This window comes from Drosophila montana, unplaced genomic scaffold (genome assembly GCF_035044405.1).
Source record: "Drosophila montana isolate Dmon_TW-CO22-7 unplaced genomic scaffold, ASM3504440v1 contig_1964_1, whole genome shotgun sequence".
Taxonomy (NCBI): Eukaryota; Metazoa; Arthropoda; class Insecta; order Diptera; family Drosophilidae; genus Drosophila; species Drosophila montana.
In genome coordinates, this window is record NW_026996881.1 from 173,518 (window position 1) to 198,522 (window position 25,005).

At 36.5% G+C, this 25,005-nt stretch overlaps 2 protein-coding genes across 2 annotated transcripts in view; one reads left to right on the top strand and one right to left on the bottom strand.

Moving 5' to 3' along the window:
- Positions 1-25,005, bottom strand: part of eys (eyes shut) — a 76,551-nt gene that overhangs the window by 27,327 nt on the left and 24,219 nt on the right. Inside the window, exon 3 of the mRNA XM_064679078.1 lies at positions 17,518-17,666. Within this exon, the coding sequence (XP_064535148.1) occupies positions 17,518-17,666 (149 nt within the window). The remainder of the gene's footprint in view (positions 1-17,517; positions 17,667-25,005) is intronic.
- Positions 1-25,005, top strand: part of LOC135426090 (MKRN2 opposite strand protein) — a 78,466-nt gene that overhangs the window by 26,413 nt on the left and 27,048 nt on the right. Inside the window, exon 2 of the mRNA XM_064679079.1 lies at positions 13,320-13,518. The gene's annotated coding sequence lies outside the window, so the exon portion shown is untranslated. The remainder of the gene's footprint in view (positions 1-13,319; positions 13,519-25,005) is intronic.

A 25,005-nucleotide genomic window follows, 5' to 3' on the forward strand; every position in this document is an offset into this window, starting at 1 on the left:
AAGGCTTCGCGACAGATGTCGAAAATGATACGTCGCGTGTGCTTTATCCAATATTGATATAAGTGGGTTTACATAAGAAATATAGTTGATATGTTCGATGGTGCTACATAAAACAGTTGTTATACCCTTCAAGTCAGTTATTTGTTGCATAGGACGACATCACAGCGGAGCGGCAACAAGAAGAACAATGCTTGGAAATACTTTTCAATTTTCTGCTCAACAACTACAAAGACGATGACGACAAGATGGTAGCAGGTGGTGGGGCAGTAGACGAAGAGGTCGCAGTCAGTGGTTGCCAGTGGCAGCAACTGACGAGCAAACAAACAAACAGATAGACAGACAGACGGACAGACGGGCGGACGGACGGACAGACTCAACAGGAAGGCATACGTAGCAGGCTATGGAAGTGTTGAGCAGCGCCCTATTGTGTATGCTATAGTTTTCTTGCGTTTTGTTTGTGGCAGTGGCAACAGTGCGTATGAATGATTTTTTCTCAGTTTGTGTGTGCGTGTGCGTTTGTGTTGCAAATTTATTGCCAGCGAAATGTTTTGTCAGAACTTTTTGAAATTTATTTGGCTGCCTGCCTTGCCCGGCCTGGCTTGCCCGCATATACGTGCTTTTAGTTATAGTCTTAGCTGTTATTTTCTATTTTGGCAACAAGTTGACTAACGAACAGAGAAAAAAAACAGCCAAAGTTTATCCTGGGCCAAAGTTTCGCTTGCTTCGTATCTCTCAAGTGTCTGTGCATCTGTCTGTCTGTCCGTCTGTCCGTCCGTCTGTCCGTCTGTCTGTCAGGCGGCCGAAAACTTGTACAAAAGCACTTCAAAGTGTCGAAACTAAAGTGTCAAAAAGCCTGCATCGTCGCTGCAGCTAGCAAATTCTTTTGCACTTTGTCTAAATAATAGCGTCCAACTTTTTAATTTAATGCACGAAAATTGCATTTAACTCGGCTGCAATCGAAAAAGTACATGTTCGCTTAGCTGCTCAGGTGGTACAGGGGCAGGGGCAGGGCTGGTGCGGGTGCGTAGGTCAGCAACAATTTATCACTTGTGCTCATAAATAACACAAAATACACTGATGGACATAGAAATGTGACTATGCAGAAGCGCACTCATAAATGCTCAGCCCAAAAGATAAATGTCTGTCTCTTCTGTGTGGGGGGAGATTTGTGTTCGTGTGTGTTTTGTTTTTATAATGCAACTGTGATGCTAGCTCATGCTTATGGGTGGATGTTGGAACAGACGAGCGAATATTAAATTTGCATAAGCACTAAATCAACACAATGAACAAACCGAGCCAGAGGCAGCTGCAGAAACCAAGTGAAAAGACAACTAAGAATGCTCGAGTCGGTAGTGCCAACTAGTGGATACCCTGAACCTTCTTTTTTACCTTTTTCAAGGGGAGAATTAATATAAATAAGTTAAAAACAAATTCGATCGCCAGCAGTTTTAACCGAGTGAACTGCTTGCAACTTTTATATATACTAAGAATTGCAACTAAATCGAAAAAGAACTGAAATAAAATAGCAGCACATACATGATGAACTAAAGACATGCATATGAATGTATATGGGTACATGAATATATAAAATGAAAATGTATTTCGATATGAATATTTATTGACATCTACGGGCCAAGTTATCGATAAATCAGGGAAAAAAAAGAACTGCCAGAGTTGTTTTAGACCGGCAGATGCCCTTTTTTTAGAATTGGTAGAATGTTAGTCAAGCATTGCAGCAATCGGTTTACTAAGGACATTCGTCTCATTTGTGCAATAAATTAACTTATTGCTTTCAGTGTATTTGAAGTATTTAAAAAGAACATTGACCATATGAAGATCTTATCTAGATTTTCTTATTCTTTTAAACACGTAAAGGCTTTCAACGGCTTTAGGTTTAAGGCTCGAGTGACGCATTTATTAATTTACAGATTAAGGAACATCCTCTAACAATCATATAGAAGCTTTTATGGCTCATAGATTGTAAATATGTATTAAAACTAACTGAAAGCTTAAAGCTGAACTAACTTGCTTCCTTGTTTGGGACTTTCTGTAATAAGCTTGTAAGAAAGCTCAGTATCGATATTTTATCATAGCTTCACAAGTTAACCGATACTTGCTTAAAGCTTACTTATGCGCTTAAAAGTTAGATCCTATTATGTTTAAAATAAATAAAAAATTCTTTTATTTAGTGGAAATAAGAGTTTCTGTTAGTGTGAAGGTTGATAAAATTAATTAAATTAATTTCATACAAATATTTTGGACATAAGCTTTAAAAGTATGTTGAAGCTTTAAGAATATTTCTCTTTTTATGAGCGTATGCAGTTATTTTAAATGAAAGCTCACAGCTCGTTAACGTTTTCTACTGGGCTGGTTTTGCTCAGTTGTTAAGCTTGCAAAGCTAAAAATACTCAACTTTAGTTGTTCTTCACTTGTGGACAAGAAAAAGCAAATAATCGAATGCAAAAGTTGTAATTAAAGTTAGACCCATAGGAACTTTGTGACTGAACAGCGTTAACCCACACATACAGACTGTCTCTTTGGTTCGTTCTCCCACTCTCTCCTTCTCCCTCTTATTCTCATCTTATAGTCAACCGCATGAGGTGAGCTGCTTCAAGTTATCCTCAGTCAACAGCTGCTGCCATTTGTTTGCCTTATGACGTCGCTTCACGGCACATAGTCCCATGCATGAGTGAGTTATCACGAATTCTACTCAGCCATAAAACCGCTATTCTCATGGTTTTCGATCTGGCCACATCAAACCGACGCACACACAAGCTCAGACAAACATTCATGATAAATTTCTATTGCATACATTTGGGCTGAGCGTTTTCCACTTCACTTATGTAAATATACTAGGTGTTCTCGAAGTGAATTTCACCTTGAACTGTCGTGCATTTATTTATTATCATTTGCTTAAGCTCTTAAATAAATTCGCTTTGAGCTGCATCAATTTGAGAAAACTTTGCTGCATGCATCGCTTCGGCGAAAATAGGTAAGACGTTTGCGATTTGCGAATGAAACATATTGCAAAATGTAATCGTATTTTTTTAGCTGTCGAGTAATGAATGCTCTTGTCCACCCTCGTATTTCATTGAGGCCACGGGTTCATCCAATAAATTAGAGGAGGGCGCAGTTCGGCTCTGTGTTTGCAATTCAATTTGTTTATGTGTCGTCCGTTGGTGCATGACTTGTTAGGGCAGTACGGAAATTGTTCAAATACTCGTACTTCAATGTTATTAATTGTCGTTGTTAAATAAATACAGAGACTGACATATTTATGAAATGCGAATCTAAGCGAAGACAAGAGAAAAACTTGCAGCAATTTGCATAGGTATTTAGTTGTTTTAAATTTTCATTTTTCCATTGAATATTTTTCTAACTTATTGCAACAGTTTGTAATAACAAATATAATATTCCAATCTAGCTTCGAGCCATATGAATGATATCGATATTATGAAAAAGGGAAGAGTTATTGTAAAATTAATAACACAAAATTTGGGTTATGACATAAAAAAATATATATTTGAAATTAGAAGAAATTAGAAGATCTATGTGTTGACACAAACGGCTAGATCGACTCAGCTCGTCGTCCTGATCAAGAATATATATTTGCATTCACAAAGTGTATATTTAATGTATTTAATTAATTTTAACTTTTCTATTTTCAATTTCCTAGTCATTCTGCAACTACATAGTAAATAATGTGCAGCCCATAGAAATATTTGTTTTGCAAATAAATTTTAGCTACAATATGTATTTCTTTTGGAAATTATGTTAAGTTTGTATTCAACCAATATTTCCGTTTCCCCCTTGCGTATTGCTTTCGTTTCATAGCTATCATTTTGAGCAAACGTTCTGAAAATAATTCACTTTGTGTTAAGCATACGACACGTTGCACAAGGGGCCAGTCAAAGCCGCAGCGGGTAAATTTACCTTTTGTTGCCAGAGGCACAACATGAAATGTCACATTACGCTCCAGTTCAGGCAGCAATGCAGGAAGTGGTCAAGCAATATGGGAGACAAAAAAAGAGAGAGAGGCAGTGTCAGTGAGTGAGAGAGAGAGAGCAAGCTCTCCCTTAAACTCTCTTACTGGCTCGCCCACAATTCTTAACCCAGTTTCCCTGCTGGAGAACGACGCACTTGCGGTTAGCTGTGGCTTCTGGGTGGGTGGGTGGTTGTGGCAGGATCGGGTGGTATTGAGCTTGATTTGACCAACTGCAGCTACTGGCTCGGCCGTGTCCACCGCTGCCCCGCCGTCCCCCATCTGCGACTTTGCAATAGTCACCTTTCTCTATGCAACTATTTTTTTTTATTTTTTATATTGTTTTTTTTCTTTTTCCTTATTTGTGGTTTCAGCGACTGCCACAAGGCCTTTTCGAGCTTTTTTTTACAGTTTTCCATTTGTTTTTTCCCATTTTTTTTTGTTATGTGTGAAGTCGTTAAAGTGGAAATCGATTTTCATTTTATTGCTGCATGTGCGTGAACAGCAGCTAGGGCTGCGGTTGGGATTGGGGCGGGGTTGGTTTGGTTTTGAGTCTAGGGGCCGCTTGTTCGTTCTGGCGAATGGTCAGCTTGTGTGTGGGGGACGGTGGGGGGGTGGGGTAAGGGTTGGTGAGGTGCTCAAATCACTCTCAGCACTCGCTGCGCCGCAATCGGCGGCATGTTTTATGAATGAATTTTTCGAATTGGACGCACATTTTTTTTGGTGGTTAATGGACGAAACTGGTTGCCATCGACCGTTGGGGGGTTTTACTTTCTTTTTGGGTATTTTTTTCCGACCCACGTTTTGTTTTGAATGTGAAACAATTCTTGGTCGGACTTTGCTTTTTGGCATTCGTTTTTCCATTTTATATTCTTTTCTTTTTTTTTTTGTCGGTAAATGTCTAAATATTTGAAATTCTCCATTAATCAAAATAGTATTTGGCCAAGAGAGCCAAAGAGCACTTTGAATACGGTATGATGAAATGCTTCAGATATTTACAAATATTGATAAATGTGCGATGGATTTGCAGTTTGACAGGCGAGACAACGATTGAGACGAGGGAAATTATGGGATTCTATTATTAAATCGATAAGGGATGATGGCGCAAATGATAGAAGTTAGTTGAAACCAACATCGGAACTTTCACACTTCAAGAAGATTACAATTCGGTTTAAGCATTCTTTTAGTCCTTCATTCGCAACAGCCCATTATATTGTATGTGTGCATTGGAACAATTCATTGCTATATAATAAATAATTTTATATATTATTTACAATATTTTACTACTTTCAAATTGGTATTTTGTTACATATAAATTAATTTAAGAATACATTCATTCAACTTTTTTTTTATCAAACCTTTCCTTTTCAGTTTAATTACACACACAATCTAACTCTATCGCCCTCCCTCTCTCTCTCTCTCTCTCTCTCTCTCTCTCTCTCTCTGTCTATTACTCTCTCACTCTCTCTCTCTCTATCTCTCTCTCTCTCTCTCTCTCTCCGTTTGAAACATATAACCTACATATATAATTTGTATCCTATACCAACCACTTAATTTCCTTATTTAACCACCAGAAATGAAGTTTTTTAGTTTACCTCTAGTTTTCTGAATCCTTCCCTCCCCTACCCCTCACTGGCCAGCACTTTTTGTATACCCTAGTCGAGGGTATTATACTTTGAGAAACGATCGGACTCGGTCGGATCAGACCATACAGTTGCTACACGAATGATCGGTAAAAATACTAATTTATTTTAGGATATTTACTTTGATATTTCGCCCTGCTTCTTACATATGTGCTTTCATCAGTAGATTATTAGACCAATAGTAAAAAAATGGATGAACAAATCTGAAAAATCGTATATGAAACCATGTGGCTGCAAGGGTATTCAACCTTCGGCTGGCCGCAGACAGACCGTATTTTTGTTCAACAAGGTATAAACATTTGTTTTGGCCTCGAGTCCTTGTAAGCAAGAACCTCAAACTGTTGCCATGACCCCTCCTCGTTGTTCACACCCGCACCTTACTGTGTTTTCAGTCGATGCACAAATTGAAATTTGAATGTTATCTGTGCACATTTTGTGTTTCTTATTTGCCAGTTACTTATGCTTTCGGTTGGTGGTCAATGGGAGGCATGGAAGGGGGGGGGGGGAGGAGGTGGTAAAGAGTGCTTCACATATGCGTACAAAATATGGCATCGCATAAAATATTGAAAAATAAAATAAATCAAACAAGTAAGAACGTCGCTCACAGGTGCAAACGACTGCTGAATACCCTGCTCAGACTGTTAGGCTAGCTTACTCAATGATTATTGGATGTGACTCTTAGAACTTGGACCCAAAGCAGTGATTCTCAAACTGCAGCTATAGATAATTGCATGATGTGGGCGTGACAAGGGCACAAGACGTTCGCAGTTAATATATACATTTATTTATATTAATCCGTTTGTCCTATTTGACTGATTGTTGATCAACGCACAGCTGTAATTAACTTATACCGGGATCTTTTAACTCAATTTTGGATTGTTACGCATATTTACTTAAGACGTGATTCGCACCTATCGAAAAATCCAGAAAATTGTTGAATGTTGAATGAGCGAAAGTTCAAGTTTAATCTGATGAGCTTCAAACTGTTTTTAAAGCGAAAAATCTAAACCCAAGTTCAGAAAATTGCTGCATGAAACTATTTGCATTTCATCAGATAAGCTTCAAACTATTTTTTAATTTTTGCAATGTTATTTACCAAAAGATTCATTCCGCTGTGTCCGATTTTGATTTTCCGACGGGCCAGAAGTATTTGTTTATTTCATGTTTTAAATCCGGCGAAAATAATAACCTTAAGACCTTGCCCGAAACCAATATACTTTTTTTTTGCCGTGTGTACAGAGTACAAAATATACCAAAAGTTGAATAAATTGCACATTTCGTTTGCATTTTAAGTTTCACTCAGCTCTTTGTTCATGAGATGTGCGTGTGCGTGTGCTTGTGTGTGTGCTTGTGTGTATTAAAAGAGCGAACGAATAAATGCATATAAGAGTATAAATAATTGAATGAGTGCACAGCTCTGCATAATTTGAATGCGAGTGCAGCAAACAAGTATTCACATTTCGTTATAATTAAGAAATTCCATTTTACCACTGAGCAACAAATTGTTATAGAAACAAAATTCTATGCGTTGAATGGCATCGCATGTAATATATGTTAATGCCAAGGGCTATAGCTAAGCCAAAAACTTTAATATTTATTCAAATTTTGAAAATTATATTACCTAAGTATTTAAATACCAAGCAGTTATGTATCACTGGGCTTACGAATGCAATTCGAATTAAAAGCGTTCGGTTCAAAATTTATGATGTTCATATTAAATCTTTAAAAATGTGTGGCAAATAAACAAATATGAATTTAAGGAAAAATATTCACCCATATGCTGTACCAGTAATATTTTATTATTTAACTAATATATCACATGTCCCAGGGCGGTAATAATAATAATTACAGCGTTGTCAGTTGCCATTGAAATTGTTTTTGGACTATTTCCAGCCAATTTGTATGCACATCTAATCCAAGCAAAGGCAATCTATTTTCGAGGCTTGGATTTGGCCTCAAATACTCGCTGCGACAGTGAGCAATGAAATGCACTTTAGCTCATCTGTGGGTGCTGTGAGCAACTAATCACAGAAACCAAATCCAACTCCTGCTCCAACTGCAGCCTTACTAAAGCAATTCAAGTATGTCACTCAGTCAGCGCTCAGATGGCAAGCATTTCGAATTCGCATATCCCTTGGCTGGGTGGGTGGATTTGGTAGGTTGCCCCTCGAATGTCTTGTGGTGCGCATTGTTGCGCTTTCAATTGCATTTTTTCGCTGCGCCAACGAAAGGCATTAGCTGGAACTCCCCAAGCGGCGCCAGGACAATGTCAAGCCAGGCTAAAGTATCCTGGCAAGCTCATTTTCACGGCAATTGAAGCTGCTGCTCCTGTGTGTGTCTCTCTCTTTGTGCGTGTGTGTGCTTTACAGCTTTTAATTAATTGAATTTTGTACCATATTTCTAGCTCGGATTTCGATTCCGTTTTATTTTTTGCCCCTTAATAAAAACAGAATCTCATTTCTAATGTAGAGCAATAATATTTAAGCCTGCATATAGATGGGACTATAGAAAATGAAGTTAATAAAGAATATATTTCCCATACGCAGTGTGAGCAGAGGAAAGAAGAAGTACAGTCGCTGCATCAGGTGCCACATATTTATAACGGCAGCTTGACGATTAGTTAAGGGTATCTGCTTGTCAGGCATTCTCTACCTGAGCACTCTTATTTGTTTTTCTTTTTTCTTTTGCCTGCCAATTTCTATTGAACTGGCACTTCTAACAGGCTGGCTCAGCTTTTCCAGCATTTTCATTGAAATGCATGTGGAAAATTTTCTATCGCCTGCCTGCAACGTTGCGTAAAATTAGAAAGCATTGTGTTGAACTTCAATGGGCAAATTTATGAGAACTGCCAGAAGCTCATCAATGAGCCGCGCTCTCCCTCTCTCTCTTTCTCTCTCTCTCTCTCTCTCTCTCTCTCAAGTGGGTGGCAGTTCTGTGGGTAGCTATTCAAGTGTGTTAATTAATTAAAAGGTTTTAGCTAATTCAGCGATTCGCTCTTTTTGGATTGCGTAATGCAACTATATTTGTTTTTAATTTTTTGTATTTATTCACCCATTAAATTTTACTTTGAGTTTAATTGAGTATTAGCTGGTATTGTCCTTGCTACATTTGATTTAACCCATTTTCCACTATTTAAAGCAATTAGAGTTCTATATCTAATCGGTTGTGGATAACAGTTTTCCAGCCATTCGAAATAAGTGAACCACGACTTTTAGAATAAGTGCGTAATACTTACTTGTGTGTTGTAAAAGGAAAGTTAAGTAAATCTCTCTAAAATGCGGAATAAATATTGTTTGTGCTGCCTAATAACAATTTAATATTCAAAAGCCAACACTCATCAATCCCATTAACGCAAATATTTATAGTTGTTATTCAGCTAAGCCCACAGCAATTAGCGCATTTTGTTATCTCTATATATAAAACTGTTTGTCCTGACTGACTGACTGACTGACTGACTGACTGACTGATTGGTGATCAACGCACAGCCCAAACCGTAAGAGCTAGGAAGCTGAAATTTTCACTGTAGTTACCTCATGTGATAAAGGTGCACGTTAAGACGGGGTTTCGGGAAATTCCACTCGCAAGTGTGGAAAAATCGCGAAAAACGTTTTTATGTAACTTTTTTGTTTACCATCCGATCAGCCCCAAACTTATTTTCAAAGATATTTGTTCAAATTCATTTGAGGGGTGTTTCGCACTTTTCGGAAAACCCATTCCTCCTTGGTGGAAATGGAGGTCAAAGATTTGGTGGGTGACGTTTCGCGCTCAAATTCATTTCCAGTGATCTATATGAAAAATCATTTGAGACGTGTTTCTCACTTTTCGCAGAATTCAAACTTCTTCGGGGGGAATGCGATTTAAAGATTTTTTGGGCGGCGTTTTAAGTTGTGTCCGATTTCTTTCAAACTTATTTTTAAAGCTCTTTATAAGAACTTAATAAGTACGTATTTCAGCGATTTGGAAAATTCCACCCGCAACAGTGGTAAATTGGCGGAAAACGGTTGTATGAAAGTTTTTTGTTTACCATCCGATCGGCCCCAAATTCATATTTCAAGATCTATGTTTAAATTCATTTAAGGGGTGTTTCACACTTTTTGAAAAATCCATTCCTCCTTGGTGGAAATGGAGGTCAAAGATTTGGTGGGTGACGTTTTGCACTCAAATTCATTTCCAGAGATCTATTAGAAAAATCATTTGAGACGTGTTTCACACTTTTCGCAGAATTCAAACTTCTTCGTGGGGAATGCGATTTAAAGATTTTTTGTGCGAAGTTTAAAGTTGTGTCCGATTTGCTTCAAACTTATTTTCAAAGCTCTCAATAAGAACTTAATGAATACGTATTTCGACGATTTGGAAAATTCCACCCTCAACAGTGGTAAATTGGCGGAAAACGGTTGTATGAAAGTTTTTTGTTTACCATCCGATCGGCCCCAAACTAATTTTCAAAGAACTATATTCAAATTCATTATTCATTCACATACGTGCCACGGGCAAGGCCGGGTTATACCCGCTAGTTATTTATATTTAACAATTAACCTAATTTGATAAAAAAAAACGATGAAAAAATCTACAAAAATCGGACATTATACGTTTATGTGGCTAATCCCAAACCAAAAATAATACCGCACACATTTAAATATGATTGTATATGAAGCGTGTCAAAAGCTGCCGCATAAAAGTTCAATAAACTCGAATGTTTCCATTATAAAATCAATATGCAATATTATGAATATTTTATTTTGGGCCACACTCACACGCACTCACACACACAAGCAACCACAACAACAACAATGAAAAGCGAATGAAGCACAACTAAATCCCCAAAAGGCAATTGATTAGCTTCAAAATGGGGACAATTGGATAGCCGCAAATGTATTTTAATATTGGTTACCATATTACAGACAGAGAGAGAGGCTCTCTCTTTCTAACGCCCATTGAGCAAGGGAAATACAAAATTTATGTAAATCGTTGAGCCACGTGAAATTCAATGAATTTCGATTTGTTGCTTAATTTTTTTTTTGTTTTTGTTGAAATCCCACGATAAATCACCCACTGTCAACCTTTTAAAGTTGCATTGGAAGCGATACGATTTAAATGTCCCAAATAGTTTTTCCATCATGGTTATGAATAAATTGTGTTGGGTGGGGGAGGGGAGAGAGGGGTTGCCAAAGCGAAAATGGAGCAATCGCTTGAAGCTGTCGCCTGTAAGGCAAAAATTGCACAAAGGCAACGCCGATTGGGAAAACAGGACGAACAGCACAAAAACAAGAAAAAATGGCTATCTATGCGACGACGAAGTTTAAATACCCTTTACGAAATATGGCTTTCTATTCGGTCGATTGCTCCCATTGGAATCCTTTCTGATACGACTTTGCAGATATGTTAGGAGAAAAGTGAAGCTCTTAAAGGGATAGTTTGAGAAACAGAAAAATTATTTATACCAAGACTTAGATTACAGATTACAAGAGTTCGTATTCAGTCTACCCTCATATTAGAGCTATACGATGTAGTGTTCTGATGTTGATGAGACTATAATTATAAGGATGCATAAGCTAGTAAATACCGATTAAAATATATTGAAAAACCAAAAAGATTTTCATAAAAAACTTAATTTCCTTTCGTTCCTATGGCAGCTATATGATATAGTGGACCGATCCTTCCGACTCCAGAACATATTTACCACACAACAAAAAGATGGACTAATATAACCTTTTTTAACCATTTCTTAAAGACTGAACGACAAGTTTGCAAAGAAACAGGCAGACGTACAGCCGGACAAAACTATGTCAATTCAAGATTAATTAAACTTTATTAGTTCGAAGATGTCTTCTATGCGTTACGAATTTTGTGTCCAAATTATAATACCCCCTCGTAAGGGTATCAAAAGGCATCGTAAAAACAAAAAAATCTGTCGGTACGCGAAATGAAGGCATGAATGAATGAGCAGCTGAGCCAAATGCATGTTTGATTGAATGAATGTGCATTGAGTACGTGAAAATGCACAAGAGAAACAGAAGTGAAGGCAGCGGGTGGCAAGGTGAATACACTCACATTCCCAATCATATTTGCATATTCATATTTACCTGCTGATAAAGGTGCAAACTCAAAAGGTGGCAAGAAAATTTACGTTAAAAACCTCCAAATAAAACAAAGTTAAAGCAGACGCAGCGAAAAAAAATTCTTGAAACTGCAATGGCGCAATTTGAATGCATTTTTATTTTAATACCCATTCCGTGAAGGCATGAAGGGGTATATATGACCTATAGCACGTTGCTCACGTTGCAAATTCTCGACAACTTTAAACGTTGCTTCGATTTGTAGCAAATAGAAACCTACAGCGAGACTAAAGATAATCTCTATGCTTGTAATCTAAAGTTATTTTTGTATTTGTGTATGCACATTTCTAATGGGTGCACCCAATTTTAAGAGAGCAAATTTAAAGAAGCATCTGATGTTTATTTAAGTAAATATGGGAATAAAATATCTCCAATATACAGCACATAAAAACTTCTGAGTAGACTAAATTTTTAAAAACTTAACTGAACTTAATCTTTAATCCCAAGGCATTATCTCGAACTTTAGGCAGCTTTAAGAGCACACGAAAGCTTAAAGCGAATATAGAAAGTCTAAGAATAAATTGATTTTAAGCTCATATCATAGATTGTCTACAATTTGATTGAATATCTCGTTCGCTCTTGATCATATTCAATAATTATTAATATATAATATAGTTCATTTTTGTGAGTTTAAAATAATATTCAACAGGAATACTTTGACATTTGTACTGAGTATCTCTTAGCCGAAATAGTTTTGTAGACTTTAACATTTGTACTGAGTATCTCTTAGCGGTGATAGTTTTGCTGAAAAGCTTTGCGTATTGTCGACTTGCAGCACTTTTTGTTTTGCATAAATATGAAATGCGAATTTCAATGTGAATAGGCCCGGCAATGGCTTCCAACTGCAATTTGCATTGTTTTCGCGCTGAATGCCCCTAAGTTCTATGGTCTATGCAATGCCCTCAAATGCAATGCCTGACTGCGATGATTGCATAAAGGCAGTCAAGGAGATGCCTTTGCTCAGGATAAAAGGCACTGTGTGTGTTAGATTTTCTGTGTATGTGTGTGTGTGTGCTTGTGCCAAGGGGAGCAAGGTTATTCCGCTGAGAATTGCAGCTTTGTTAGATTGTGTTCCATTAGAGTTGTGCAATGAGCAGAAGATTTTATTGTTGTTATTTTGACTATTGTTGTACATTGACTAACAAGGCGTGAAAATAATTTAAAAAGGGATAATAGTAATAATAATAATAAAAAATAATAAATATATATTCCTATATTCGTAAGCCAACCAACTTGGCTATATTAGAAAAATGGGAATCAAACATATTTAAAGAACTGTATGAAAGTATAAAGTTTTAAGGTAGTACGGGATTTAAATTTCCTACGGGTGAGAAATAGATGGGAATGTGTTGTCTTGTCGAAAAGACTTGACAAGGGATAGGTAATGTCAAATAGAATATTATATATATACAGTAAGACTTTCACAAACTTTTAATTTATTTATTGTAAGGAGTGGTTACTATCATTTTCTGCCAGGACCCCAACTGAAATTCACCTTTGCTTTGGATGCCAACTTGTATTATTTATATCTTCTTGATGTTTTTTGATGTGAAATGATTGACATTTATTTCATTTCAGCTATTCAACTACGAGAACCAATTAAAGGACACTCATAATTAAGCTGGCTGTAACGATCAAATAAACAAACGAGGACTGCAAAAGGCAACATAACGAAAAGAAGAACCGAAACCAAACCGTATTAAAGCAAAGCAAAACTAACAATTAACTTGGCTTAGCCTGCTACCATTTTTCGTTGTGATAGAAACCAGAAAACTCGGTAAGTGGGACACAAACAGAAAACAAAGTCGACTTTTCAGGTACTATGGGGCTTGGTTATCTGGTATATGATACCTGCAATGACCACCTCAAAGGGCTGAAATGCAGCTAAAAGGCAAATGCACATCAAAAGGTTAACAATACGAGCCGGTCATACTATTAATTAGAATCTCGCCTTAGCTGCATTTCGCGTTTTTCCAACTGGCGCCGTTTTAATTATACCCCGAACTCATTATAAATTGTTACGGAAGGATATTAAAGGGTTGTGCAATTGCATGGAAAAGGCACAAAGATACATCTGTGACCCCTTTTAATATATATATTTAAAAATCAACAATAATTCTTTTCACTTTTCAAATTAACCAATGCCACGCCTAACGGTTGGATTCGTGTACCTGATTTTCCACGTCTAAGATACAACGATTTGTTTCAAACTTTTCAGCTCACATTTTTACAATGTTCAATGCATCGAAATTTTGTTTAAAAATTCTTTGAAGACTTTGTTTGTGTTACCTAAAAGATTTCGCAAGGATGGGCCACTATTCGCAAGTGCAATGTGTAGGGTATTCTTAGTCGAGCACACTTAAATATAACTATTTTTTATTTGCATTTTCGTTGCAAATTTGTTAACAGCAGCAAAAAATTGTTTACATTTTTAGTTTAATTTCTTTGGCGCTTCAGAATTCCACGAGCTGCCAAAAGGGGTGCCACAGGCGCTATGCTTTCTCTAGCGACCTCTTTACCCCCCGCCGCTCACCATACCCTTCTCTTTGTTCCCTGCTGTTTTCTCTTTCGTTTTTTTTTTTTGGCTTTGTAGGCCTATTCAGTCAAAGCATTTGATTTTATAATACTTATTTATATATACAATTTTTTGTATATTTTTTGTGTGCATATTTTGCATAGTTTATTGCTTCATTTCCTGCTGTTTCACGCTTTTGGCAAGGCACATCTATTTTATATACTATATGTGTGCAGTTCTATTCAGCTGTTTTTTTTTGTGGGGTTTGCGAACACAAAACGTTTTTTCGTATATTTTTTTCAACATTTTTTTTAGCATATTTTTCTTTATTCACATTTGTGTTTTATTTTTATTTTTTTCAAAGCTGTTGCTTAGTTTCTGTTTTTGTATCTTTTCCACTTGATCCACTTAAAAAAGCTTGAAAAAGAAACGCCGCGCATAATTTTATTTATTTTGTATGTCCTTACGGAAGGTATTCCAAATTTGTCAAACAATTGGTTAGCCTAGACAAGTCTCCCAGTTTCAAATCTATATTCTGTACATTTTATTCCAATGTTGTAGAAAGTTTATTTACAACATCGAAATCTATCAAATCAAATTGCATTATTGCTGCACCTATATAAAAACTAGAGATATATTTGGTTAGTTTCGTATTGTATATTGTATAAAGTAAATTAGTGTTTTATAATTCTAATTGTGCTATAATTCTCTATCCAATGACGAAATGAGATTGCTTAACAATATTTAATGCTATGCTATATTATGTATGCAAATATTTACATAATAAACGAAACCCATAAACTATATACTATATATTCTCCATCTCCATCCTTTTCTATGCAAACATGTCCTTCGGTTTGCAACCAGCCGAACGAACTATATCATATGGCTGACATCCAACCGAACAACTTTTTTGTTTATCAATATAGCTAGGCCAACCCCGGCATTTACTTCTTTAACTAAGCTGTTTTAACATGAGCTAAGTGTTAATCAAAATCGCAGTACTATATTATATAGCTCTATGGGAATAATCGGGAATGATATTTTATTTTCTAAGTTATTTCCACGGCTTTACTAGGTTGACTTGGTCAGATATATGTAATGCCCTAAGCCAAATATCTAAAAGGGTGTTCATTCTTCGGCGGGCCTTAGACAGAAGTTTCGATTTGCTTATTTTTCCTATTATTTATTTGAATTTTCACAAGAACAATTGAATCTACATCTATATAGACTTAGAAATCTTATGAAAGAAAGTGTATTCACTGTTCTGTAAGTGTGCGTTTTTTTTTTGTTCTGCGTTAATTTCATTTGCAGTGCTTAATGCTTTCGTGTTTTTGCCACGTTCTTTTGCTAACGTTTTATTTATGCTAATTTAATGCAATTGTTGTGTTTGGCGAAAATGAAAAAAAAAAAAACGAAACCGCAGACAATGGCGGCAACCATTCGTATGGGTAATGCGCAGAAAAAATAGAATACTTTAGGGTACATAATATTAAAGATAATCACTGTAATATTATTTAAATGCGGTCTTTAATCGTTGTAATTAAAAAGAATTTCGAGAAGTTTGCTTATGCAAGTATTTCTTAGGCAAGAGTTATTTTTCCAAACGAATGTGTCAATGTGATTCCCAACTCATTCTTGCCACAAAATCATGTTAAATACTTGGCTTAAACGGCACATATGTACTTCAGGCAACTATTCAAATTGTTAGGCTCACACTCTACACAGTTTACGTTAAGCTGCTAATCCTAACTGTGTGTCAATTACTTAACACTGCGTGCCACCCTTCACTCCTTTTCAATAAACCAAAAGCTATTGGCTTTGGCAACTTTCGTAGACCACAAATTTGTAGCAATTTGTGTTTGGTATTAGTTGGCGTTGATGGGTAATGCATATAACACCTACACGGTGGCTATAAATTTCACTAAATTTTATAAAGTCAACTCTGAGATACTCTCCAAACATACACACACACACACACACATCTGGCAAAAGACCCCACTAAGTGCTTCTCACACGTAGCAGAAGTAAATGTGTTTATATGTAAGCAACGGGCGGAAAGCACACGAAGCCAAAGGGATGAACATTAGATACATTCATGCTGAGACTTCCGCACAGACGCACACATGCTCACACACATACACCCACTTGGGGAGCCACACTACAACTCACACGTAGCAAGTGGCAGGTTAAAACCCAACATTGACTACCGCAATAGACAACATTAAAGTGGGTTCCTGCAAGACAACTTCACAGCCATTAGCACGCTGCAGTTTCTCAATTTCTCATCGACGATATAGTCCCTTGATCCAGAAACTTGAGGACTTGCAAGTATTGGTTTGATCCCCAACTTGGAGCAACATTATTTTGTGCCTTCTAAGACAGTGAACTTAGTGACCAAGGTTAAAATTCAAAAACATTTCTGTAAAATTTAAACGGGGTATTTATGTCCTTCAGTCCACGCTAATAAGCAAATTAAATCAGTCCAGTAAGGGGACTAAAGGAAAAATTAAAAATGAATTAATGAAAATATTATTTGTAGTCATAATTTTGACAAAAGTACAAATTGAAAATACTTTGTTAAGTTAGGTAAGGTAAAAATGAAAAAAAAAATTAATTCAATTATTTCTTGTGGTTAGCTAGAATAGTAAGAATTTTAAAAGATTTTAAAAATATTTAAAAATAAATATTTAATAAATAATTATATATAATATAAGGTTTGGCTATATTTTAAACAATATTTTAAGGGTAAACAACTTTCGGATTTGATGCACCCGCATTTCTGTGCTTTCTTTTAAGTTTTTGTTTTGTGTTTCCCAATTTTGCTTTCTTGCTCAGCCGTTCAAAGAATAATAGACACATGTGAGTGAATGCAGGAAATAGGTAAAAAAAAGTCTTGTACATTATTTTCTTTATTTTATTTTGCTTTTCCGCAAATTTTACAAATACGTTTGGCGTACGTCGGAGCAGTCGGAGTCTGACCGTGTGCTCTACGAGAAGGTGGCCAGACGAGGCTTCCTTTTTTTTGTGGTTTCACTTCGTGTTAGAGTGCCTGTTGTAGGCGGCTTTTTTTTTTGGTTTTGTTTGTTTTTTGCTTTTTCGTTAGCTTAATAAAAATACATTTTGCACGTGGTGTGCGACGCCCGCACCCAACAGTGGCTGCTCAGTGGGCCGTGCAAGGCTCAGTACTTACTCGTATATTTGTTGTACTATCTGCGTATCTGTGTTGGCGTAGCGCAAAAATAAACCGCACACACTTACCAGAAAATCCTTCCGGACACGTACAATTGTAGTAGGCAACACCATCCACACATGTGCCACCGTTTTGACAGGGGCCCGACCAGCATTCGTCCCAATTCGTTTGGCACTGGATCCCTGTGTAGCCGTCAATGCAGTAACACGAATACGAGCTGTACTCATTGTTGTTGTTGTTGTCGTTGTTGTTGTTGTTGTTATCATGGCACATGCGGGAGGAGGCAGTTGGTAGGTGTGGGCGCAACGGTGTGTCAATGATGCATCAAACGTTCAGCAAAAAAAGTTTTGTAGGCAAACCCATAAAATGAAAAGAGTAGAAAAAGTGAAATAACAACAAGAAAACGTTTTAGATAAAAATAGTTTTACAAATAGCACAATATGGTGTAGTATGTGGAGAGAACCAGAAAATACACGGAGAAAAAACAAATTCCAGCTCGCGAAGTCAGCGAAATACGTAATAAATTCCATTATTTGAAAATAAGTTTATTAAAGCATTATAAGAATAACAATATAACACAGACAAGTAGTTAATCATGTGTTAAATTGTGAGCTTTAAAGCTCACTTAAGCTCATTTAAAGCCATTTACTGTGCCTTTTACCGGTAATGACAATTGTGCTCTATTAATGTACTTATTAAATATTGCTAAAAGCTCACATTAACTTTTAATGTGTGAAATGAAAACTTATATATTCGTTTCAGTTTCAGTATTCAATCCTACTGACAGCTTTCATGGCCTTTCAAGGCTCCTAAATGTGTGATATAAAAGCTTATATGTACATTCGAACTCTTGCTATTTGGGTCTGTGTAACACTTATTTAATCCTTCTAAGAGCTTTCGAAGCTCTTTAATGTATAATATGAAAGCTTATGTACATATGTTGCAACCCATTCTATTTGGCTCTGTGTAACGGCGCATGGTGCTTACACAATTTGTTAGTGATTGGAGTGTGGCACACACGCTATGGACGCTTATGTACATACAAATGTATACAAATCTAGTAGGGGAATGTATCTGGATTTTGCTCAGTGCCCTGGCGAGTGCTATAAACTTGGCCAACGTACTTGAAACATTACGCTTGAGTAGTGGAAATAAATATTTGGTAGCCAATTGGGATTAGTTTTTCCTGCTAAGAGTGAATTGAAATTGAAACGGAAACGACAGCAGCAACAGCAACAGGAACGGTAACTGCTACGGCAACGGTAACAGTAGCAGCAACGTTCGGAACTGCAAAAGTGTCAGGGGAATGTCACCGACATGGCTTAACATGGCAGACGTCTCCTGGCTAGCCCTCCTCCAGTTCCCCTCCTCTCTCTATCTCTCTCTCTCTCTCTAGAATAAGTTTGCAGCTACACAGCTTAATTAAAGAACTTTTGTAGTCGGCTGGGTCGGTTGGGAGGCAGGGAGCTGGGGGTTACACTCTTTTATTATGGATTACATTTGGATGCATTTGCACAGCTCTGTTCAGGAGACCATTGGATTGGCTAAACAACAACAACAAGTTTTACTGTTGCCTTTGACATGGACTTGCTTACCCTGGAGGCCTGCTGATTTGTTGGCATGCCAAAAACAATCGCACTGAGTAGATAAATGGCCTTGGGGGCATCGCATTAGCTGTTGCAAGTCCATGTAATGGCTCAGCTATAGTAAAATTCCTAAAGAGAACCAGTCAAATGATGCATGCATTTCAATTTTAAGCAGCTTGAGCCTAGAGCTTTGCTCTTCGATAAAATCTCGTTAAAATCTGATATGTGTTTTTGAGATTTAGAAACAGTTGAAACACTTGCTGATAATCGGAAAATACTGCAGCATTTTCTTTAAATCGTAGTGTTTTGAAAACAGGTCTGCAAAGCCAACGTATTTATGCTTGGATCCTGGGTCTCCCTTAAAAACTTTCTAAACATTATCTGAAATATATATTACTAGCGAGTATTACCCGGATTAAGGTTCAAAGAATATTTTCCTCTAACGTTTAGATATAACTTACCCACCCATTATATGCCTGTGATAAATTTTCATTCTAGCCAATTTCTCGAAACTCTGTCTTGACGTGTACTTACATCACATAAGGTAACTACTAAATTATATAGCTAATGCTAAATTTTAAATAAAGATAATAACCTCAACCAGATATGAGGGCTTCAAGTAATTGAAAGAAGCATTCTTATCGAGGAAAGGCTAAGTTTACGCACGTCATCAATTAATTTAAATACAATCCTTTGCCATAACATATATTTTCAACTCGTTTGCTGAAGCTCTGTTGCAAAATGTTAGCCAACGATTTGGCAAACATTTCACTTTACGAGTTTAACGACTGTTATAAAACTCACTCATCTCTGATATGAGCCATAAATACTGCTATTGCCTCAAACTAGTTGAACATAAACCACGATAAACCAATAAAATATCAATGTACTTGGATAACGCTCAGTTGCTGGCAACCATAACCGAATTTCCGTTTTCCTTACGCTTTGGCAAACTTTAAGATGGGCAAAACTATTCAGTTAATCCGTTTAAATCTCATGGAATCATGTTAAATTTAATTGCAACTATAAATTTCGCTTGCCAGCGCATAAACTTCTATCCGGCCAGTTGTGCATTCTCCCTAGAATCATCCCTAGTGCGGCAGCCCCTGATTCATCCTCTTTCTCTCTAAATGGTGGTTATGTCAAGAAAAGCGCGCCAGAAAACATTTCAACCTCGCATTTGACTTGCAGCTTTGAGTCAAGATATCGTAAAAAATATCGTAAACGCTTTTTATAGAGCAAATTCACGGACTGCAAGATTGGGTGGTCTGTGCCACATGCTTGGTTCTGTTTAGGTTTAGAGTTAGAGCAGCTTCCGTTTTTGGCCGCATTCAGAGGTCGCATATAACGCGGCAAGTAGTAAAATAAAATACCAGTTACTTAGTTGTATAAGTTGTTGGCCATGACCAAACCAGAGAGCGACAGAGAGAGAGAGCGAGAGAGAGAGAGAAAGGGGGAAGTGGAAACGTTGGAAGCTGTTCGCATCATCTTTGACTTGTTTGTGCAGTAGTTATGTCTGGAATTGCCTAAAGTGCCTGTGTACTGTGTAATTCAGGGCGCCAAATTGCCAAATTTACAAAAGTTAAATGCCTCTGCTTAAGCATAAGTACCAAAAAAAAGGAAACACAATTTTTAACAATTACATATTTTAGCTTGCTATCCCAAAGATCTCGTCTTAAGTAGAAAACCCTTTATTAAACTGTTGATACCAAAACATAGCTGGAAGTCGAAGAAGAGGCCAGATTTTTAGCTATACAAGACCAGAATATTAAGAAATAAGAATATCAAAATGTTTTTTTTGAGATGAAATCAAACTTTTCATATATGCTAATAATAGATTTTAAATTGTACTGCAGCAAATCAAGACTAGATGATCAAAACATATCTTAATTAATAATATTAATAATAATATAATAATAATAATAATAGTAATATTAATAATATAGATACCAAAAATAAGGATAACTTTTCCTCTAAATGATCACAAATCCAAACCTCGTGAAAATCGGAAGAGATTTGACCGAGTTATGGGGGTGCGAAATGTTGACTTAAGTCTATATAGGATATTTGAGGGCACCATTTCCACTTGAATTTGGACCAAAAATAATGTTGCTAGATTTTAATGCCAAATTTATCTACAGGCCAAATAATGATCAAAAAGCCAAACCTCGTGAAAATCGGAAGAGATTTGACCGAGTTATGGGGGTGCGAAATTTTAACCTAAGTCTATATAGGATATTTGAGGGTACCATTTCCACATGAATTTTGACTAAAAATAATGTTGCTAGATTTAAATGCCAAATTTATCTAGAGGCCAAATAATGATCTAAGAGCCAAACCTCGTGAAAATCATAAGAGATTTGACCGAGTTATGGGGGTGCGAAATTTTGACCTAAGTCTATATAGGATATTTGAGGGTACCATTTCCACATGAATTTGGATCAAAAATAATGTTGCTAGATTTAAATGCCATATTTATCTACAGGCCAAAAAATTATCAAAAAGCCAAACCTCGTGAAAATCGGAAGAGTTTGATCGAGTTATAGTGGATCGAAATTTTGACCTAGTCTATATAGGATATTTGAGGGGACCATTTCCACTTGAATTTGGACCAAAAATAATGTTGCTAGATTTAAATGCCAAATTTATCTAGAGGGCAAATAATGATCAAAAAGCCAAACCTCGTGAAAATCGGAAGAGATTTGACCGAGTTATGGGGGTGCGAAATTTTAACCTAAGTCTATATAGGATATTTGAGGGCACCATTTCCACATGAATTTGGACCAAAAATAATGTTGCTAGATTTAAATGCCAAATTTATCTAGAGGCCAAATAATGATCAAAAAGCCAAACCTCGTGAAAATCGCAAGAGATTTGACCGAGTTATGGGGGTGCGGAATTTTAACCTAAGTCTATATAGGATATTTGAGGGTACCATTTCCACATGAATTTGGACCAAAAATAATGTTGCTAGATTTAAATGCCAAATTTATCTAGAGGCCAAATAATGATCAAAAAGCCAAACCTCGTGAAAATCCAAGATTTGGATATTATAGGATATTTGAGGTACCATTTCCACATGAATTTGGACCAGAAATAATGTTGCTAGATTTAAATGCCAAATTTATCTAGAGGCCAAATAATGATCAAAAAGCCAAACCTCGTGAAAATCGGAAGAGATTTGACCGAGTTATGGGGGTGCGGAATTTTAACCTAAGTCTATATAGGATATTTGAGGGTACCATTTCCACATGAATTTGGACCAAAAATAATGTTGCTAGATTTAAATGCCAAATTTATCTAGAGGCCAAATAATGATCAAAAAGCCAAACCTCGTGAAAATCGGAAGAGATTTGACCGAGTTATAGGGGATCGAAATTTGGACCTAAGTCTATATAGGATATTTGAGGGTACCATTTCCACATGAATTTGGACCAGAAATAATGTTGCTAGATTTAAATGCCAAATTTATCTAGAGGCCAAATAATGATCAAAAAGCCAAACCTCGTGAAAATCGGAAGAGATTTGACCGAGTAATAGGGGATCGAAATTTTGACCTAAGTCTATATAGGATATTTGAGGATATAGGATATTTGAGGGCACCATTTCCACATGAATTTTGAACAAAAATAATGTTGCTAGATTTTAATGCCAAATTTATCTAGAGGCCAAATAATGATCAAAAAGCCAAACCTCGTGAAAATCGCAAGAGATTTGACCGAGTTATTGGGGTGCGGAATTTGAACCTAAGTCTATATAGGATATTTAAGGGCACCATTTCCACATGAATTTTGAACAAAAATAATGTTGCTAGATTTTAATGCCAAATTTATCTACAGGCCAAATAATGATCAAAAAGCCAAACCTCGTGAAAATCGGAAGAGATTTGACCGAGTAATAGGGGATCGAAATTTTGACCTAAGTCTATATAGGATATTTGAGGGTACCATTTCCACATGAATTTGGACCAGAAATAATGTTGCTAGATTTAAATGCCAAATTTATCTAGAGGCCAAATAATGATCAAAAAGCCAAACCTCGTGAAAATCGCAAGAGATTTGACCGAGTTATGGGGTCGAAATTTTAACCTAAGTCTATATAGGATATTTGAGGGACCATTTCCACTTGAATTTGGGACCAAAAATAATGTTGCTAGATTTAAATGCCAAATTTATCTAGAGGCCAAATAATGATCAAAAAGCTAAACCTCGTGAAAATCGGAAGAGATTTGACCGAGTTATGGGGGTGCGAAATTTTGACCTAAGTCTATATAGGATATTTGAGGGTACCATTTCCACATGAATTTGGACCAAGAAATAATGTTGCTAGATTTAAATGCCAAATTTATCTACAGGCCAAATAATGATCAAAAAGCCAAACCTCGTGAAAATCGGAAGAGATTTGACCGAGTTATAGGGGATCGAAATTTTAACCTAAGTCTATATAGGATATTTGAGGGGACCATTTCCACTTGAATTTGGACCAAAATAATGTTGCTAGATTTAAATGCCAAATTTATCTAGAGGCCAAATAATGATCAAAAAGCCAAACCTCGTGAAAATCGGAAGAGATTTGACCGAGTTATGGGGGTGCGAAATTTTGACTTAAGTCTATATATGGAGATTTGAACATAATGTTGCTAGATTTAAATGCCAAATTTATCTAGAGGCCAAATAATGATCAAAAAGCCAAACCTCGTGAAAATCGGAAGAGATTTGACCGAGTTATGGGGGTGCGAAATTTTAACCTAAGTCTATATAGGATATTTGAGGGCACCATTTCCACATGAATTTGGACCAAAAATAATGTTGCTAGATTTAAATGCCAAATTTATCTACAGGCCAAATAATGATCAAAAAGCCTAACCTCGTGAAAATCGGAAGAGATTTGACCGAGTTATAGGGGATCGAAATTTTAACCTAAGTCTATATAGGATATTTGAGGGGACCATTTCCACTTGAATTTGGACCAAAATAATGTTGCTAGATTTAAATGCCAAATTTATCTAGAGGCCAAATAATGATCAAAAAGCCAAACCTCGTGAAAATCGGAAGAGATTTGACCGAGTTATGGGGGTGCGAAATTTTGACTTAAGTCTATATATGATGTTTGAGGGTGCCATTTCCACATGAATTTGGAGATTTAAATGCCAAATTTATCTAGAGGCCAAATAATGATCAAAAAGCTAATTCTCGTGAAAATCGGAAGAGATTTGACCGAGTTATGGGGGTGCGAAATTTTAACCTAAGTCTATATAGGATATTTGAGGGTACCATTTCCACTTGAATTTGGACCAAAAATAATGTTGCTAGATTTTAATGCCAAATTTATCTAGAGGCCAAATAATGATCAAAAAGCCAAACCTCGTGAAAATCGGAAGAGATTTGACCGAGTTATAGGGGATCGAAATTTTGACCTAAGTCTATATAGGATATTTGAGGGTACCATTTCCACATGAATTTGGACCAGAAATAATGTTGCTAGATTTAAATGCCAAATTTATCTAGAGGCCAAATAATGATCAAAAAGCCAAACCTCGTGAAAATCGGAAGAGATTTGACCGAGTTATGGGGGTGCGGAATTTTAACCTAAGTCTATATAGGATATTTGAGGGTACCATTTCCACTTGAATTTGGGCCAAAAATAATGTTGCTAGATTTAAATGCCAAATTTATCTAGAGGCCAAATAATGATCAAAAAGCCAAACCTCGTGAAAATCGTAAGAGATTTGACCGAGCTATAGGGTATCGAAATTTTGACTTAAGTCTATATATGATGTTTGAGGGTACCATTTCCACATGAATTTGGAAAAGAAATAATGTTGCTAGATTTAAATGCCAAATTTATCTACAGGCCAAATAATGATCAAAAAGCCAAACCTCGTGAAAATCGGAAGAGATTTGACCGAGTAATAGGGGATCGAAATTTTGACCTAAGTCTATATAGGATATTTGAGGGTACCATTTCCAC